The sequence below is a fragment of the Tubulanus polymorphus genome, chromosome 4 (assembly GCF_964204645.1).
Source record: "Tubulanus polymorphus chromosome 4, tnTubPoly1.2, whole genome shotgun sequence".
NCBI classification, from domain to species: Eukaryota; Metazoa; Nemertea; class Palaeonemertea; order Tubulaniformes; family Tubulanidae; genus Tubulanus; species Tubulanus polymorphus.
The window spans coordinates 4,450,633-4,468,676 of NC_134028.1; the positions used below are offsets into that span (position 1 = coordinate 4,450,633).

The window sequence follows — 18,044 nt, forward strand, 5'->3', positions numbered from 1 at the left end:
AATGAAATTTTAATTAGTTCCAATAAATAAGGGACTCGAACCTGGGACGGGATTCTGCGGAACTGAAACGAGCATCCACTACCGTACACAGCCATTTGCTGTGTGAAGAATTTTTGTGCAGTAATCTTTCTGCAAAAACACCGTTCTGACTGACTCCCCATCAGTAATACCGCTGTCAGGATGGACTTAACGTTGAATTTATCCCGTGTATGTAATATTTAGATTTAAATGTCAAGCCAATATTTAGCTTAGAGACTTAAGAGAGCAAACAAAACGAAAGTGCCTGGACAGAAGACCGAAAACTTTTGACAGCCAGTCACAGCAGAGCTGAGGGAAGAGCAAGCACAGAGTCAGCAAACTGGAGATATGACCCGGGGGCGGGGGTATAAATGGAATGAACTGACAGCCCTATGTTAGAATGCCAATTCCTTCCATTTGGTTATGTACTATGTAGGCCTGACTGACAATTTGAAATGATAATCGTACTGCTGAATCAGTAGGGAGTATCAATCAGTTTTGTCCTGTTGTTAGAGTTCTTCATGTTCTCGCCTGACATACATTCATTACTCACTCAAGTGTATGAACAATGAGGGTTCATGTGGGTTCTTAAACAACCAGCCGAGATACAAATCTTTAATATATTTGTAAAACCCCCTTTTTGTTGGATTTTTTTATGAATAATATGTAACTTTATTCATTTAGACCGAGAACTGATAAAAAGGAAGTAAGAAGATGATGGAAACTGGAGGGGAGCCCGAACCCGAGGTACGTAACAGACTTTAGAAAGTGAATAAACTTTCCAATAAGGAGAGCTGTTTTAATCAGTGAGAGAGCTGTCAAATCTGTAAATGCAAGTGCAAAGCAAAATACTTTGAAGATTAACTTGATTTAATGAAATAAAGTTAGTCCACAAAGTACTATATGTCTCTAGATTAACTTTCTAATGCATTAATTTATTTTCATTCAGAGGGAGCCTCTCCAGTTCGAGATCAACTTGGACAATGTTCCGCTTGAAATGGGTGACATGATGCGCAAGATCAAAAAGGTTTGAATAAACTTCATGCATGAAACGACAGTATCTCATGTGTCAACTCTCAACTGACTCTATTGTATTTACAGGTGTCTGAGAAGTTGCTCTATCATTGGAAAACATTTCCAATTGTTTTACCACATTCCATCACAGAGAATATGATTGAGGCTGTGGGAAACGAGGTCAGTAGGTCAATCTACATTTCAGCACCATTCGATTAATGTGATACCGGCATCACCAGATGGCGCAACAAAACACTGGGTCCAGTTCCACAGTTCCAAGTTAAAATTTGACCCTGAGTTAACTCATCGAAAATGAACTAACTTTAACTCGGAGTTAACTCTAACTCACAACTGTGGAACTGGGTCCAGGATCGTTCTTAATGCAATCAGATTTTTCGGGGAATTTTGTATAATATCTTAAAGTCAGGGAAATATGTTGAGATTGCTAGATGGCCCATAAAATCAAACAGTTTCCAACAATGTCGATGTGTTGATTTGATCGGATTCTTAGTAGAGGGAAACAACGACGTGTCCCTGGCTGGTCCCAAATAAAAGTGGCCACCCTGTAATCTTCTCCGCGTTGATTTTCAGAATGCAAAGATCAGTTTTAAAGATTTATTCGTCGCTCCGACGTTTGATGAATTGGAAGAAGTCGCGACAGACGCAAACGGTGAACTCAAAAAACTAACTGATAAACAACTGAACGATGTGAAATTTCACGGGTAAACATTAATAAATCAATTCAACATTTATCTAGTTATGATGTTTGACTGGGAATGTTTATTGATTTGAAAATATTTTTTCTCGAATTTCAGCGAATTCGACGTGGAGAGTATCCATTTTCCAGGTCAAGTTCACCGATGGCATCTGTCGGAACTAATTCAGAAAGGTACAATCAGATCTAGAGACTCATTGCTCCATGTAAGTATCAATCAAACTTAACTCGAAATTACCATGAACAATCTCTTTGAATGTTACATAATCTCTATGAATACCGGTATGGTAGACTATGTTTATCCCTAAGTCCTTAGGTTCAGATTATCGCATGCTTTGCACAATATATTACACATTTTCTTACCCCAATTGATCATATTTGACAACCCATCCTTGCTCTGACTGCCCAGGAATTTGTGTATTTCTGAGCGGATTTCATGGGCCCATGAGATTTGAGGCAAGCTACTGTATTCCTCAAAAAGTCCTCGCATTCAGAGTGACTAGTTAGCGGTATTTGATCCCTGTAGCTTGATTTCTATGAAACTCACGGATTCTTTGTAATATATCTATACTTACATTTGATGTGTTTTTCAGGACACAGCCCTCGCTGTTCGAATAGTTTGTATAACTGCTCGAAATCGATTTTACTCACATTTCTTCAGTCTGTCCGAATCGCTGAAGTCAATCGCTAAAGGCTTGTGGCAATTGTTAGGTACGTAAGCCGAACAGGGTTCTCACGGATCAAGGAATTCCCGATTTATTTTTCCATTCAGTTGAATTGATCAAAACTCTCTGATCTTCTCTTGATGCATTTAATCACGATGATCATTTGATTTTTATGCAGATATTTTGATCGGTATGCCATCGACGACACCAGGCGATCTACTAGCTAAAATTAGAGAAGAAAGAATGAAATATTTGATAGCAGAAATGGATATCAAAGTATGTTTACCTTCACAGTCATGAACAACCAGTTCTACTGTTTTAAATTTGACCCAGGCCACTTACCTTGAAGTCAGGGAATGTTGTAAAAAAAAGCTAAGAACCAGGGAAAAGTCGGGGAAATTTGTTTGCTAGATAGCGGCTAAGTTTTACGTATTTGACTGTGTTAAATCATTGGATTCTTAGCAAATCAAGTCAGCGAAAACAAGGTGCATGCCACGGAAAAGGCAAATAAGATAGAAGCGGCCCTGTTGAGGATCGCAAATCTGGACTCGACTTGAAGTGGCTTTAATTGCGCAATATTGTCCATTTTCAGGGACTGTGTAAGGTAGAGTGGACGCAATTTTGCGAATACGTACGGGAGAAAAGTAAACAACTCGAAGCTGAGAAGCACAAGACAGCCGATCTGCGACCTCCGCCAGTGCCGTATCTGTTTCAGACGCCGAAAGGATTCGATATCGATTTACGTCTGTTTAACAAAGATATCATGAAGAAATGTATGCAATATCTGAAAGAGATTCTTGAACGGGAAGCGAAAGGATGGTTTTTACAGTTTAAAGACAATCTAATGACAGAACTACGAGGTACATTTACCAATGATCTAATCCGTATCAACTTAACAAAACAGTCCCACAGTAGAAATCTATGGGATAAAATTTTGAAGATTCATTTTAAACAAAACTACAACATTTCATCATTTTGTTTCTGGTCATTTCACCTGATGATGGCTGTTAGTCGACGGCTGAAATATTGCACTTTCTATTCAGTTTTATTTCTATTCAGGATTCCTATGCATGAATACATTGTTTTATTCTGTGACAAATTGTGAACTGAACTAAATCATGTGAATTTTTCATTTTAGGAAAAAGTTTGTCTCCCGATGAAATCACTGAGGTTCGACATCATTTCCATATATCCCGTGCTGCATAGATAAAATCCGTTTGTGACTTATTTTGTATTTATTTCAGAAACTGAATGAAGAGATAATGGCCGAGTATTTACGTCGTGTTTATACCGCTATCGTTGAAAGCGATGATATAGAAAGTATTTCGCCCGGAATAGGTAGATCTTCCCACTTCTTATTAATACAGTAGACTCCGCTTGCCTCTGATCTTACGGAACCCAAATCTGACAATCCATGAATTGAAGTAAGGAAATTTCTAATTTATTGTCAGATAATGTGATATTCGAAGGCAATCAGGGGTGACAGAGTCTACCGTACGTAATTTCGATTTTGAAGCCTCTTGAAAGTTGACTTCATGCACCGGTTATGATTTTTCAGGTCAGATGCTTGTGAGTCAAGCAAAATGCGTTCTTATTATGAGTAAAGCTGCTGAAAATGTAAAAATAAAGATGCAAAAACATCAAACTGAGGTATATAGTGAACGACAGTGTCATCTGATTGATTGAGCTCATTCTACGGTAGTAATCATTACACCGAATTCAATCTGTTTTTCAGCTCAAAAGTCATCTAGTCAAAACTTATCCAGTCAGATCTAAGATCAAGGCCTGGGTGAACGAGAGGTTGAACGAATTTGAGGTTCGTGCATTTCTCCGACGATATCCAATTTTCATTTTGTCGGTGGATTCTGTATTTTTTGCTCATCTGTTTTTTTTCAGAGGGAATTTATCTCGCAGAACTTGTGGTCAGTTCACGAGGAAGCGATTCAGAAATGTAAAGATGCTCAACTCGATCAGGCTGTTTACTTCCTCAATCGAGACTTGAATTTCATGAGAGAGGTAGAAATTAATGAGAAATAGTGAACCAAATAACAGATTCAAGGGTTCTTACAAATCAGGGAATATCAGAATTATTTTCCCAGCAGAGAAAATAAGGAAATTTTGACTAGTCTTGGAAAGTCATGGAATTTGAATTTCCAGTGTCTTGTTCTTGCTGGTGACGAGTGGCGCAAAGAACCTGATAAGAAACGCAACTCATTGAGGATATCTAATATAATTAATCAGCAAATTTTTGGTCAAGGATCAGGGAAATATCAGGGAATTTTAGTATCCCAGATTTGTAAGGACCCTGAATAACAATCCTGTTCATTATTCCTTGAACTCGATATGTATATTTGATGTATATTTTCTTCTATAGCGAGAACCGATATTATGTAAAGAACTGAGTAAAGTGCGTAATCCAACTCGAGAATATACGTTTCATATGAGAATCTGGATGCCGTATAATTGGATCATTAGACGACAACTTCACGGCGAATCAGAGGTCATTCAAACCGTTGTCATGGAAACGCCGACTGCTATAACGCAGCCTCGATCTGACCCTAATCTGGTAAGCGATGCGGTGATCAATGTTCTTCGTATGATTCTAGAAGGGCTACATTCATTTGTGAGTGTATAACCATTTTACACTTACAAGAATGAATGCAGCCCCTCTAAAACTCTTTTGTAGCAAAGCATTTGGTCTCCTCAAAAATATAGAAAATTCAGCTTGATTCTGATGTAATCTGCTGCTATCAGTCACATTAACTCACTACTTTATAAAGCAATAATTATTCTGAGCAATGATAGAACATTGAGCCTAGGGAATATAGATATCAAATCACATGGCGGGTGGCCAGCCTTTTAAAACCTCTGGTGAACTCACACTGTTTTTACAAGTCGTTTTTATAATGATGTTAAACGCAGTCAATAGTAAGCTTTCAGTAATAAGGGAAGTTGATTAGGAATATTGTAGTTATTGGCATGCTAGTCCGATGTAAAAATGTGTAGCAGGTCTTTTCAATTTCTACTTCATACAAGGTTACCGTAATTCTTGTGTCCAAATCTGGTGTCCCCGCTGTAGCATTTTTCTAAGTGTTAGAAACACGGTCTGTTCACATCAGTTCCGTAATTCCGTATATAACGGATTGAACTATCTTCATCTGCCCTGTGCATGTTTGTTATCACTTCGCTATCATAAAAACAAACGAATTTTCGCGAGCATAAAACTTTGAAACCTATGCATGTGACACATGGCAGTTTTGGGTTTAGATTTCTCGGGTTTTATTTCAGCGTAGTCGACTTGCGGTGACCCGGTTCACGAATCTACTAAACTAGCATTATCTCCCTATCCTGAACCTTTCAGAGCATGAGAACTTTAAGATAATAATGGTTTAGTTATCGGCGTTGTTCTTTCCTGTATATAGGCATCATCCCCAGCAGGAAGCTCAGTTGCAGTAGTCAGTCAACCTGCTGCTGTTAAAGTATGTAATTTAGTGCTATATTATCAATGTAGGGCTCTTGTTTATATATATATGATTGAAATGCTGCATGCGGACATCGCTTACTCTGGTACTCGCGATGCTACTCATTCGATTGATTTCCTTTCGTTTCTTCTTTTTCGCTCGGAGGATTTTTGAGAAAGCTTTTTAAAGTGTTGTCGATTAGATAGAGAGACTGTGTAGAGTATATTAACGATGTCTCGTGTAAAGAGGTTTAGGGCCCATATATCTGTTCCTTTCTTACGTACTTTTTGCCTGCGGTTAGAGATATTTAATGAATACTGTATTCAACTATTCGTTCTATGTTAATGATTAAAGCATGCTGCTGTAAGTCGTTTCTCCCAGAATCTGTTTGTATGATTTACTACGTCTGCCGTTGCTGTTGTCCGATGGTTAGAATGATCCAGAGCATGTTCCATGTATTCGTACTCTAGAAGTATCACACGAGAAGCTGTAAATCCCGGTGTATTTATCGCGGACCCGAGTGAAATCATATACGTATTAGTTGTTATTCGTTAACGGTTGATTTTGCTATATTTATTTTCAGCCGACATTTACTGTAGATAAACACATTAATCGGAGAATATCTAGTCGTTATCCGTTCTGGAGGTGGATGGCTTATATGCAACGAACTTGGTCGTGGATGTGGAATGCTATGTTTTGGTTGGGGGTACGTACACGTTTGTACCTGAGATATCGTTAATGAACCGATGACAAGTTGTGAAATTGAGCCAGACCCAAACTTGGTCTTGAAGATTGAAGTTAGATGATGAATATTTTTTTTTCAGTTGATAATACCGTGGTGCAGTCCAGTGAGTTTGCGTGCTCTTATTCTAACAAAACCATTCATGCCAGATTTAGAACTTAGTCAAGTCAATGTAAGAGAACATTTAATCACTTTCACTGCGTATCTTATTTGGTGATCACCGTAATGACGAGTGATGCTTTATTTCAGGGTGCGCTTTGTCCAAAAGTATCTTGTAAAATAGAGACGTTGGTTACAAGATTGCGTATGTTGTGGACTCACATTCGTGAAGCAAGAACAAAATTTGAAAATGAACCGGATACAGGTATACCAGAAACCCGTTTCTGCAATCACCTTCGCCTTTTACTACTCAAATTCAAATCAGGAAACTGTTCGTACTTAAATGAACGATCCAACAATTGGTGATACGTTAGATTTATCAGTCTCAACAATTTTGAGATTTGTCATAATCACTTCTTTAGAAAAACAGTATTATTTACTGTTTCTCTGAAGATTGGATTTAGATAAATTTCGAAACTGTTAAAATGATAAATACAAGTTATTATTACGTTCATTATCGTCAACATTGAGAATACATCAGTTTATCCGACGGATAGTACTTGGAGATTAACTGATTTCATCAGAAATTACGATTTTCGGCTACTACCACACAGTAGCTTCATCAGGAAAATTAGCTGCTATGCTACTTTGCGCGATGAAGCAACTATCCACTACGAGGAAAACTTCTATAAGTAAACACCTCCCTAAACGAACGCTATTTGCCTGGTGCCAAAATGGTGCTGTATGATGAAGCTATTACGCACTAGGAGTCTTTGTGGTATCTGATAAAATCGGGTTAATCTACAAAGTGCTAGCTGTTTTCTCGTTCAATTTAACACCAAGCAGCTCCTCTTCACTACGCGGTATCCTCTAATGCTTTTGATTGCAGGTTTCCTTGGTAAAAGTTTTACGCGTCATGTAAATAGAATCTGGAATTTCGTGTGTAAAGGTGCCTTCGGAAGTGTCGGTCTGGTGTTGTTTTTTCCGCCGGTGTGTTTGTTATCATCGTTACTGTCTCTTTCTGTCGCTGCTTTAACTCCGCTCTGGTGAGATACGAAAAATCTATTCACGATCAAATCGTCGTATCTTAACCACGAATTTTACCGTGATTTATGTTTATATTTGACAGGATGCCTCTAGTCACATTTGTAGTTCACGTGTCAGCATTTCTGCTCTATGACTTCGACAATCCTCGTAAGTTTATAGAAAGAGTCCCTATACTCCCTAAAAACTCTTTACATCCAGGAATGACCGATTTGTAGGGACCCTGATATCTGATTGAATGCCGCTCTGGTACAGCTTTAACTCTATATTTCCTATGCGTTATTTATAGGTGTGAATTCGGACCGTAATAGCATTATGATAATGTTTGAGGCAATAATCTGGCGACTTCTCATACTCGGATTTATCCAACCAATAGGTGCTTTCATAGCGGGGACTATTTGTTGTCCTATTGCTACTTGTTTCGTTCAACTTGGTAAGTGTCGTCATTGTGCTCGATGTCCTGGTTGCACAGTCGTGACTTATTTCCAAAAGTGGTGTTAAATCCTTAAGTTGTTAGATTGCAGCTCATTGTAGAACTAAGATGCTTTTAAAGACTGGTTTTAAATCAAAGCCATGATTGCAACTGGCTGACTGGCAGTCGTGATTGATTAAGTTTAAAGTGGTCTTATATCTTAAGACTGATCTTAAGTTGTTAGATTGTAGCTGTAGAATTAAGATGCTCTATAAGACTGGTTTTAAATCTAAGCCATTACTGTGTGACTGGCCGTTCGTGAATTGTTTCATCTGCTGTTCTTGGAGAATAATGTCGGGTATATTTCAGGTGCTGTCGTTCGTTACGGAGGAAGACGTGTTTTGGATGCGATTATGTTTCACGCTGTTATCAGACGATTGGGTCGAGTTCCATCTAGCGACGGTTTCGTCGCGCGCAGAGTTCAAGGTCCCGGCTTAGCTTCGAATTTCTATTACCAGGTCAGTATTACGAGTTTTTCCGTATTGGAACAAAAGTTTACTGCGAAATTACGACGCCGATTATTTTTTCATTCAGATCCGACCCGAGCAAGCACTCGCCGCATTAGAAGCTAAGATGGAACTGCAAGAACTGAATGCCTGGGGTTCAAATGTACGAAAACTAGTCGAAAAACCAGTTGATGCCTATAGGTAACTGACTTGCAGTTTGTAATAAAATCTATGTATAACTCCATGAAATTGTTGCTCATCTTTCTTCCCGCCTTGCAGAGATTTTGTAAGCAAGAGTTTTGGTTCGTTTTCTGCCACGTTGAGTCGACAAGGTGTCTTTGAAACTTTAGACAACGAAACCAAACTATTACAACAAGACCTAGCTCGCTGCATAGAAGAGTAAGTCTTATATAGGCCTACAATGAAATTACGTGTAAATTAATTGAGCCTTGGATTACCTTTAGCTGACAGAATTTTATGATGATTCTTCTGTGATTTTCACTTTTTCAGAAGGTCTAACAAGCTCCACACCGGTTTAACTCCATCTATAAAAACTAAAGTCAAGTTAACTACTAAAGATATCAAGGTATGTGATATTTCTGACTAACCAGGTAACATGTCAGTTCGTAATTGAATGGTTATCAATATTTCTCTCTGTCTTTCTGCATACACAGATGGTTATAGCTCAAGCCATGCAACTTGTACAGAACTTCTACCCACAGCATGTGATCAACAGACTACCGATGTCTGAAGAAAACTTCTGGGAGAGTAAAAATCTCGAATTCAGAGATTGGAAAGGTAACATCATGATAATAATGATAACTCGTTATGTCTCGCGCTGAAAGCTTTCTTGATGAAATCAGGTAAAAAATTACTATTCTTTTTTCAGGCCTAACTTGCCAACTATTAGGTGATATATTTTCTTCCGCTTTCCTCACGCCTCTTGAAGAAACTGATAAGACTTTCTTTCTAGAGGTAGGAAACATTCTAGAATCATTCGATATTTCAACCATTTTGCTTCAAAAATACTGAAACGATTGTTCATTATTTGTGCGTTTCAAGGTCCAGCATTTAAATCTTATTAAATATGTGAATATGCTGAAAACTTTGGAACTTCGAGACGACTTAGATGTTGTAAATGCCATCCATACCCCGAAAGGTAAATTCTGTCAATTTTTATCATAAATTAAAATCGCAAGACGCGAAGTTTCGAACTCTGTAGAGATCATCGTCAAGTGTGAATAAAATGACTAAAGCTACGGGAAGGGAGAACGAGTTAATTGAGTAGAGTAGATTTCACATTGGTAATTAGTCACTTATTCAATCTGAATAATTATCTATACTTCCAATAATTACTCTAATTGCCACAAGTTGAATCTGCCCTAATTACTGATCACTCCGATATTAGCACGAATTTAAACAATGGTTATTCTCCTCATAATTCTCTTCTTTTGAAGTATATTACTTCACTTGAACGTAACATTGAGGTTGTTATTTTTGAAGGTGAATTAGACATCATGGCACCATTCCTCGAGGCGTCGGTGTTCGACCCGCGGAGACAATCGCAAGATTACTCCGAGTTGGTGCGTCGATCACGTCGAAAATGGCCGTGGAAAAAACCGCTTCCATCGCATAGCGACCTACAAAAACTGGAGATTCCACCCCCTGTACCACATCCCACATTGATAGCTATAACTATATACAATAGGTAAGACTTACAAATATATTGCTTAAAGGGTCAGGGGCCTGGCACATTATTGTGTTTATGACCAAGGAAAGAGCCATTACATAACGATATGTAATGGTATGCTACCTAGAATTAAGTTGTCGCTAGGCCTTGACCAGCTGCTAGGGAGTGTGAAGGACAGTTTCTATTCTGACTATGGCATATGAATGTCTCCCAGGTTTCATGCAAAACTAGAGATAGAAACACATTCCAAAAATAATTCATTAGAACAGATTTTGACCTAGTGTGAGATGGATGAAATATTCATGAACTGTTACGTTCTCAAGACAAAGGTTAGAAAGATTTTCCTGACCCGAACGTGGTAGGGTTAGAAATAGAAAGAAGTCCAATTTTGGCAACACTTAGAAATCAATATTTTTCAATCACGAAAATCGCAACTTGACTTTAATTATGAACATGTTTTTTGGCCGCTAGAGGGCGCAGCTTTCATTGAATTGGTCGTATTTTACAGAGAACACGATCAGCATCCGATAAAAGCAGAAGATGCGACGATTTTCGCGAGGATAATGAGAGCTGCGGAAAAAGTGCAATATTACTCACCAGACGACGATGAAGACGATACCGTCGATCCGGAGGATATAGAGGCGAGTACTCCAGATCATACAACCGTCTCCGATCCGGACGTCGCTGTCTCACACCTCGCCGTGCAAGAACGCGCCTTCTCCGAGGACAATATGCGTTTACACGGAGAGACGCCGAGCGAGGGGTCGCGTCGCGACTCGGACAGCGTGCAGCCGGTGGTTCGACGCGACTCGTACACCGTCGTACCGATCTACTCGGAACGTGCCGGCGATAACAGCTGCGTCGTCCAACTAGATCAACAAGAAGAGTCGACTCAAGTGTAGCATGACTCCCGGTAGTCACAGCGCGGAAACCATCGCATGGACTTACTGCGTAATATACAAATTGGAAGCATTTAACATCTCTAAAATGAGCCATAGCTGTATGGTTGTTTAAAATCAATCATAGTTATGTCTGTATTGCTGTCTAACATCAGCCATAGCTGTGTGGTTGTTGGATATAGTATCAATCATAACTGTTTGAATCTGACTGTTTGTCAGATACGGTATCAGCCATAGCTGTACAGAACTTGTCTAACATCAGCCATAGCTGTGTGGTTGACTAACATCAGCCATAGCTGTGTGGTTGACTAATAATAAGCTTTTTACGCTTTTGTAATTGAAGCAAAATCAACAGCTTTTTAATACACCATAAATACATCAAATGCGAAATGGAAAATCATATTCTCCACTGTATGGCTTAATAATAGTTCAACTGATCAATGATGGCTGTGTTTTTAACTGAAAGATGACGCGGAAAGAATCCTTCTCCTAACTGTCTCAATTGAGTGTATTATAGTATTACAGGCATTCTTACGAGTTTGGACGCCTGACTGTGTCAATCTAAATCGTCTTGCCCTAACTGCGGTTCATAAGAGTTCACTCGTAAAATGCTTCTCGTCTGGAGTCAGCATTTTGTAAGTTCGATTTGATGTGGCTAATGTATTTTCCAGCATAATATATGATATATTCGGATGGTTGAATTGAAATGTATGTAATGCCTCTTGTTCGCTGATGAATTCATGTGTTTATATTTGTATCTCACACACGTATAACGTAACCTGAAATGTTTCGCAAATACTTTTCGGCTCAAGAACAAGTTTTGCTTAAATCGTATTCATTGCTTTGATTCTTTGATTCTATTTTGGCTCTAAGTAGCTTATATTTGAGCTAGACTTCTTCGTGAAACTGAGTCCCTGATTTACAAAGTCTATACGGTATTTTTCAGTGTGATCGTGGTCTATGCATTATTTTTTTTTTGAATAACTTTTCAGCGGAAAAATGTATGATATTTTAAGAGAAACATCGATTTAACGAAAGAATCTTTGCTAATACATTCGCTATTGAGAGGAATTATCGCCGGAACCTAATCATACTTTAGACGAACATTTTTCTCATCAGATTTATGCAGTCAGAATGCAAACGAAATTGTGCGCGCTATTGATGTTATGATCCCCTGTACTTAATACCAGTACCAGTGTCAGAGTTAAGATCGAAAAATCTATGCATTGAATTGATTCCGCGATAGAATTAATTTGTGATATTATATTAAACACTTGTTTTTAGTAGTCGGTGATCTGCGCACCCTACCTAATGATTCGTTATGCATTCTTTTCCTTATAAACTTCATGACGTTCACTTTTGTAGCTTTGACGCCATATCAATGTCAGAGGATAAGACGAAGGATTGTCTTAATTAGTGTCGGTTTACTAGAACAAATCACTAGTACTTCCTAGTTTGAAGACTGCACATTAGTTAGCGGCTTACACGTGCCATCGGGGATATTTTTTAGGTTACACATCGTGGTGGTGTCCAGAGAGTATATAACGGTCAGTGTTATTTTGAGTCAGTGAAGTCGAACCATAAAGCCACAACAAAATCACAACTTGAACAAAACTCATTACTTAAAACAGTATATTACACGGAGTCATTTTAGCCGCAACAGGTATAATATATGGAATAATCTATGTACAGAAGGGTATATAAGCCCACCGCAGAAATAAACAACTATTTATGTTTATTTCTGCTGTTGGCTTTATTCCATTCATTATACCATATGAGGTTGAAGTCATTCAGGAAAATCAATCATACTGTAATACACTATTTTCAAGGATGAATTTCATGAAAGTTGTGATTTTGTTGTGGTTTTGTCATTCGAATCTCTTCCTAGAAGTCGAACCAGTTCAGCCGTTGTCCACATCTGCTGCTGGATACATTCAGTGGATTCCAGTTTTAAAGTCGTTGTAAATACATACATCGTATTTGATAAATAGGATCAACTGAAATGAGTTGATATTTTGTGTGTGAAAAAGTGCATGCTTTTAGATCATCGATAATAGGATACAAATATAAACTGTTTCTTATTGTTCACAATTAATTACATATTGATATTTCAATTAGCATGCAGATTATCGATAACATTATTTTGTACTACGTACCTTTGCTAAAGCATTTGTCTGAAGATTTTATTTTGATATATATATGGCGAATACTATATTGTAAATATATTAGTAACGTTAATTTATTTTTCCCTGGTTTTAGGCGTCGGTCAAAGTGTCGATCGTGTATTGTTCAATGTTGAGTACCATATTGTAATGGATGGCATATACTTGTAGTGCTTTTTCGTTTGGATAATTTTAGATTAATTCAGAGTTTTTAATAAACAGTTGAGATGTAAAGTCGTTCCATCATTGTGGGTTAACTGATTAATGGAAATAGATTAATTGGTAACATAAAAATGAATCATGAAAATTAGCAGTTTTGCGGTTGAAGACTATACGACCATTTAGCCGACTGAAGAATCATTTACGGTAACTGTACAGCTGTGGTTCTCAGATCATCTGGCTATTCAATCAAAGAATTGTTATTTCAACGATCCTAGAATGTTGGTAGTTTAGAATATTTTTTACTTTTGCTTATTCGTCAGCATATTGTTTATGTCGTATAGCATGAGCTTTTAGTATTTGACACCTCTGTTTTTAAGTTCTCTGTGATAAATAATACTTAAGTTATTGAAGAAAAGTCATTTGATTTTAACGTGTAAAGTCATTTAGTTTTAGTTTGTTAAAATCAGTAAATGAAGTGGATTTAATAAAAGTGATTTTAAGCATTGATACTAGGGTAGATTATGCTATAGGTTGAAAGTATTATCATTTTTGACGAGTTCTATTCTGTTTTGCTTTTATAAAAGTGCTTGTAAAACCTGTATCACGTACTAACGATGAATCAATGTCAAATCTGTTGTGAAAGGTGCAGTGACAATGTATTTGGTCCAACCAAAGATGCTTTGATTGTAACGTAATATTATGGTGGTTCTCACTAAGGGTTAGGGTTAGAAAATCGACACGGAAATCATTTGTCTTCAAGGCTTTTTATACTTGTTTGCCTCGACCACATTTAGGGTCAATTTCACAAAAATTTTACACAAAACTGCAATAAAGATCGGAGAAAAACTACCGGTAAACTGAGTTTAGCTTAAACTTTTTTGTGAACTTGGGCCCAAATATCTAATGCACCAGTAATATTGTAATACTGTTCATGAATCTGTAAAGTTTATTTTGAAAATGAAGTGAGAATGCATCTAGTTCTACAATAACCATTGAATGTTTTTCCCTCCCGACTCGTTACTATAGATGTATAGTAACCTTCATTCATAAACTGTAGTTTTGTGAAGAACTCAAATTTGTTACTAGATACGTTATATTAACTGCGAAATATGTGTCATGTTGCTTGCGCTATTTGTCACAAAATGTTCGTTGTCTGTACAAGTTGATGATAATTATCATGTGATTATATCTTAAATGACAATAAAACAATTTTGATTTAAAACAAAAAGCAGTCGTGTCATTGATGATGCGAATGAAGACATCGCAGGGATGTTTGTAAATCATCTTTTCTTATATCCTCAACTCCTTAATGATAGCGTGGTCCTTAAAACTTCTGCTTCCTGGACAAGATATTGCATTGTTTTCCTGGCTTGTGTTGCTCTTACTAGCTGCGATACATGGTTTTTTTCGGTAAGATTTCATCGAAAGGAAACTCTCCACGAAGAAAACAAAGTGAAAGATATCTGCATATTTCCAAATATATTATAACTCTATATATATTTCAAAACAAAAAACATCAAAAAGCCAACATCGGGTAATGCAACACGCAACAACAAGGACTAGAAACAGTTCAACACAAATACTGCAGTTACATTTTAAACACGAGATAGTTTCTTAGTGAAAGACCAATCGGCAAAGACTTAACATCATCATTCTGCAGATCTAAACTTCCTTTATAACGTATAATTTGATGTCTAATTACATTTCTACACAGACAAAGCAATTTAGGAGGGGTCGATAACAAAAGTTTTGCTCGAATGATAAATTCTTTATCGGTATCCGATACGGTATTCAGGTAAAAATTAAACAAACCGGTAACAATCAAAATCGAATACATGATATACAAGTTATCGAAATCGGAATTTTTGACGATGGCCGTAATGAGGGATTCGGGAAGCTGATAACACTGCAGAGAATAACCGCAGAACATCTGCAGAAGAAACGTAAACGAATACGGATTCGACGCGTACCAATAGAGAATGACGTCTTCGTAAATGAGAAAAAACTCCGATACAATTCGCGGCAGCCGTCGACTGACGGTCGTAATAACGGCGTGAATTAGAGTCAGCGTTGAGTGACAATGCTTCGACGCGTCGAGATCGATGACAACTCGATATCTATCTCTTAACGAAACGTTACGCAGGAACCAATACTCGACGACGTCCAGCGGGAAGTTCGTTAACATGTTACGCAATAAGGCGTGATTTCGACTTTCGCAAGCTTGTTCCAGAGCGGCCATGCACGTATTCGGCATTTGTTCGATGTTGATGAATTTATAAAGCAGTTCGATCATTTCGATGGTGACCGACGAGTTGTGAATCGATTCTCCGTACGACCGAGCGATTATAACCAACGGTTCGCCGATCGGGTTATAAAGTATCGAGCTCTCCGACGTGTGAGTGATCGCGTCGTTCTCCAGTAGAACCCGCACCGCTTCCACGTAACCGTTCCTCAACGCGATACCTAAAGGCGTTCCTTTGATGCAACCGATAGCTTTATGTGCGTTGACGTGAGCGCCGTGATCGATCAGTTTTTTAACGATTTCGATCGGCAGATTCTTGCGAATAGCTTGATGTAACGCCGTTAGACCGACTATAGCGATGCCCGTTCCGCCGTCAGCACCGGCATCGAGCAACAGATTGATGATATCGACTTGTCCCGAAATCGTAGCCCAATAAAGAGCAGACGCGTAATGATCGGCCCCCTTCTCTATCTCGGCTCCGTTTTCTAACAGAAATTTCACCGTTTCTAAATGTCCGCAATTCGCCGCGACGATCAGAGGAGTGACCGTTCTCGTATTACCCCACTGGTGAAACAAGAATTCGACCTCAGTGTTGACGTCCCAATCGAAGTCTATCAGTAACCGAGCGATTTCCGTGTTCCCGGCTCGTACAGCGACATGCAACAGATCCGGATGCGTCGCTACGGTTACATCGTCGGTCGACAGAATTTTTTCAAGCGCATGATAATCTCCTAAAAACGCGGCCATAGTTGCGGACTCGAAACCGGCGGCGCTGGCGCACGTCGAATCCAATAAATGAGCTGCGGGTTTATTACCGTGGGTGAACGCCGTTTCGAACGCTTCGGTCAACGCCGGTAAACTGAATTTCTCCATCAGAAACTGGCAGCCGAACACCAGCTGCATTATAGAGACATCTGCGCACGCGATTCGCAGCATTTTCTCCGCGTCTCCGAACGGGAAACTTTCATCGACGCGCGTCAACAGTTTTTCGACCAATTCGGTTTTGCGTTCTCTCGCCGCCGATTTCAACGCGCTCGGTATATTCACGCGGACTCCGTACCGCGACAACAAATCAAACATTCGCGAATATTCCGCGATCGGTTTTTCTTTTTCGAACGTGAATTCGTAATCGAAATTCTTGAAATCACGGGTCGCGAGGTCTTCGCCGCCGAGTCCCGCGAGCAGCTTCTCGATGACTTCGATCCGTAGAAATTCGATGCAGTATTGAACGCAGTGTTGTATGATTGAGATCGGTGGTAATTCAATGGTTGTCGTGTAACGTGACATCAGGAATTCGACCATTGCGATCTGATTGGCTCGTACCGCGTAGAATAACGGAGTTCCGGGAGTCGGTTTATTCAAACTGCAGCCTCCGTTTATCAAACGTTCAACAGCTGTGATGTCTCCCGACTCAACCACAAACAGTAACTGGCCTTCGAGCAATTTTCTATTCGCGATATCCATTTCAACCTGAAACATTAATATAATAGAGTCAATCAATGCAACTAGACCAAAACGCCATTTGTTTGGCTTGTTGGGCTCTGTCAAGCAAAAATATTTGTAACGTACCACGCGTTGTCCACTGCACGTCAAATATCTGTATGGTATTTGGTGCAAGTGTTATTGAAGATTAGGGGGTTCTGGTTAGGTTAGGTACCTGGTACATATAAACAGATAAACGGAACATCTAAAAAACTGCAGTTGCTCCTCCCCTCTCTCTCTCTGTCTGACTCTTCTCTGGCAAGCCAAGGCCGGAACAACCACCACCGTTTGGCGTTGCAACTTCCCGCCTGTGTGCTGATTTAGTTAGGGCCAATCTGCATCCATGTTGGCTTTAGCTCACTAACTCGGCGCTGCCTAACTGAATAAAGCCGAGAAAGTTTTCTAAACCGCGTCCGTAAACCAGTTGATTTACTAAGCCAGATTAACCACACCAATCAGCCACCATTTTAACGACAATTCATTCCGCTTATAAATTTACTCGCATGCCGAAGAAGGGATATTGCGGAGTCTTGTTAGTTCACACCTTCACCGCTAATGGTATATATAAAGTCAGCACTTGACGGTTCACAACTGACACCACTGGCAGCGGGCCAGGGCACGCCAAACTTCTTGAAATGCTACTGAGAAACTACAAACTGCCGCAATTTTGTTTAATTATCATTTTTGTCCATAGAAATTTTGGAACTACAACATGAAAATGTAAAACATGT

General features: G+C 38.9%; 2 protein-coding genes across 3 annotated transcripts; one reads left to right on the top strand and one right to left on the bottom strand.

Moving 5' to 3' along the window:
- The first annotated feature begins 88 nt into the window (after positions 1 to 88).
- LOC141903422 (uncharacterized) lies at positions 89 to 14,780 on the top strand. The gene is made up of 30 exons (XM_074791537.1): positions 89 to 207; positions 703 to 765; positions 968 to 1,045; positions 1,120 to 1,212; positions 1,624 to 1,754; positions 1,848 to 1,953; positions 2,341 to 2,458; positions 2,591 to 2,688; positions 3,005 to 3,272; positions 3,551 to 3,582; positions 3,657 to 3,750; positions 3,971 to 4,062; positions 4,148 to 4,228; positions 4,309 to 4,428; positions 4,787 to 4,978; positions 6,457 to 6,579; positions 6,698 to 6,787; positions 6,865 to 6,979; positions 7,604 to 7,760; positions 7,844 to 7,908; positions 8,048 to 8,191; positions 8,540 to 8,688; positions 8,765 to 8,877; positions 8,956 to 9,075; positions 9,187 to 9,262; positions 9,351 to 9,474; positions 9,566 to 9,651; positions 9,739 to 9,835; positions 10,180 to 10,384; positions 10,875 to 14,780. The coding sequence occupies exons 2-30, from the start codon at positions 733 to 735 to the stop codon at positions 11,266 to 11,268; spliced, it is 3,594 nt and encodes a 1,197-aa protein (XP_074647638.1). The 5' UTR covers positions 89 to 207; positions 703 to 732; the 3' UTR covers positions 11,269 to 14,780.
- Positions 14,781 to 15,118: 338 nt separating this feature from the next.
- Positions 15,119 to 17,822, bottom strand: LOC141903845 (uncharacterized). Of its 2 annotated transcripts, none has more exons than XM_074792185.1 (2): positions 17,489 to 17,822; positions 15,119 to 17,301 (listed from the first exon to the last, which is right to left on the bottom strand). In XM_074792185.1, the coding sequence occupies exons 1-2, from the start codon at positions 17,516 to 17,518 to the stop codon at positions 15,178 to 15,180; spliced, it is 2,154 nt and encodes a 717-aa protein (XP_074648286.1). In that variant the 5' UTR covers positions 17,519 to 17,822; the 3' UTR covers positions 15,119 to 15,177. The 2 variants fall into 2 exon arrangements, with proteins under 2 accessions (XP_074648286.1, XP_074648287.1); XM_074792186.1 differs by having other exon boundaries at positions 17,401 to 17,822.
- Between the last annotated feature and the right edge of the window lie 222 nt (positions 17,823 to 18,044).

Excerpts from the sequence above, each read along its gene's own strand:
- LOC141903422 (XM_074791537.1), top strand. The coding sequence starts at position 733 with ATGATGGAAACTGGAGGGGAGCCCGAACCCGAG. Across the intron at positions 1,755-1,847 it reads AACGATGTGAAATTTCACGG|CGAATTCGACGTGGAGAGTA; the intron begins GTAAACATTAAT and ends CTCGAATTTCAG. Across the intron at positions 2,689-3,004 it reads TAGCAGAAATGGATATCAAA|GGACTGTGTAAGGTAGAGTG; the intron begins GTATGTTTACCT and ends GTCCATTTTCAG.
- LOC141903845 (XM_074792185.1), bottom strand. The coding sequence starts at position 17,518 with ATGTTCCGTTTATCTGTTTATATGTACCAG. Across the intron at positions 17,302-17,488 it reads TATCTGTTTATATGTACCAG|GTTGAAATGGATATCGCGAA; the intron begins GTACCTAACCTA and ends TTAATGTTTCAG.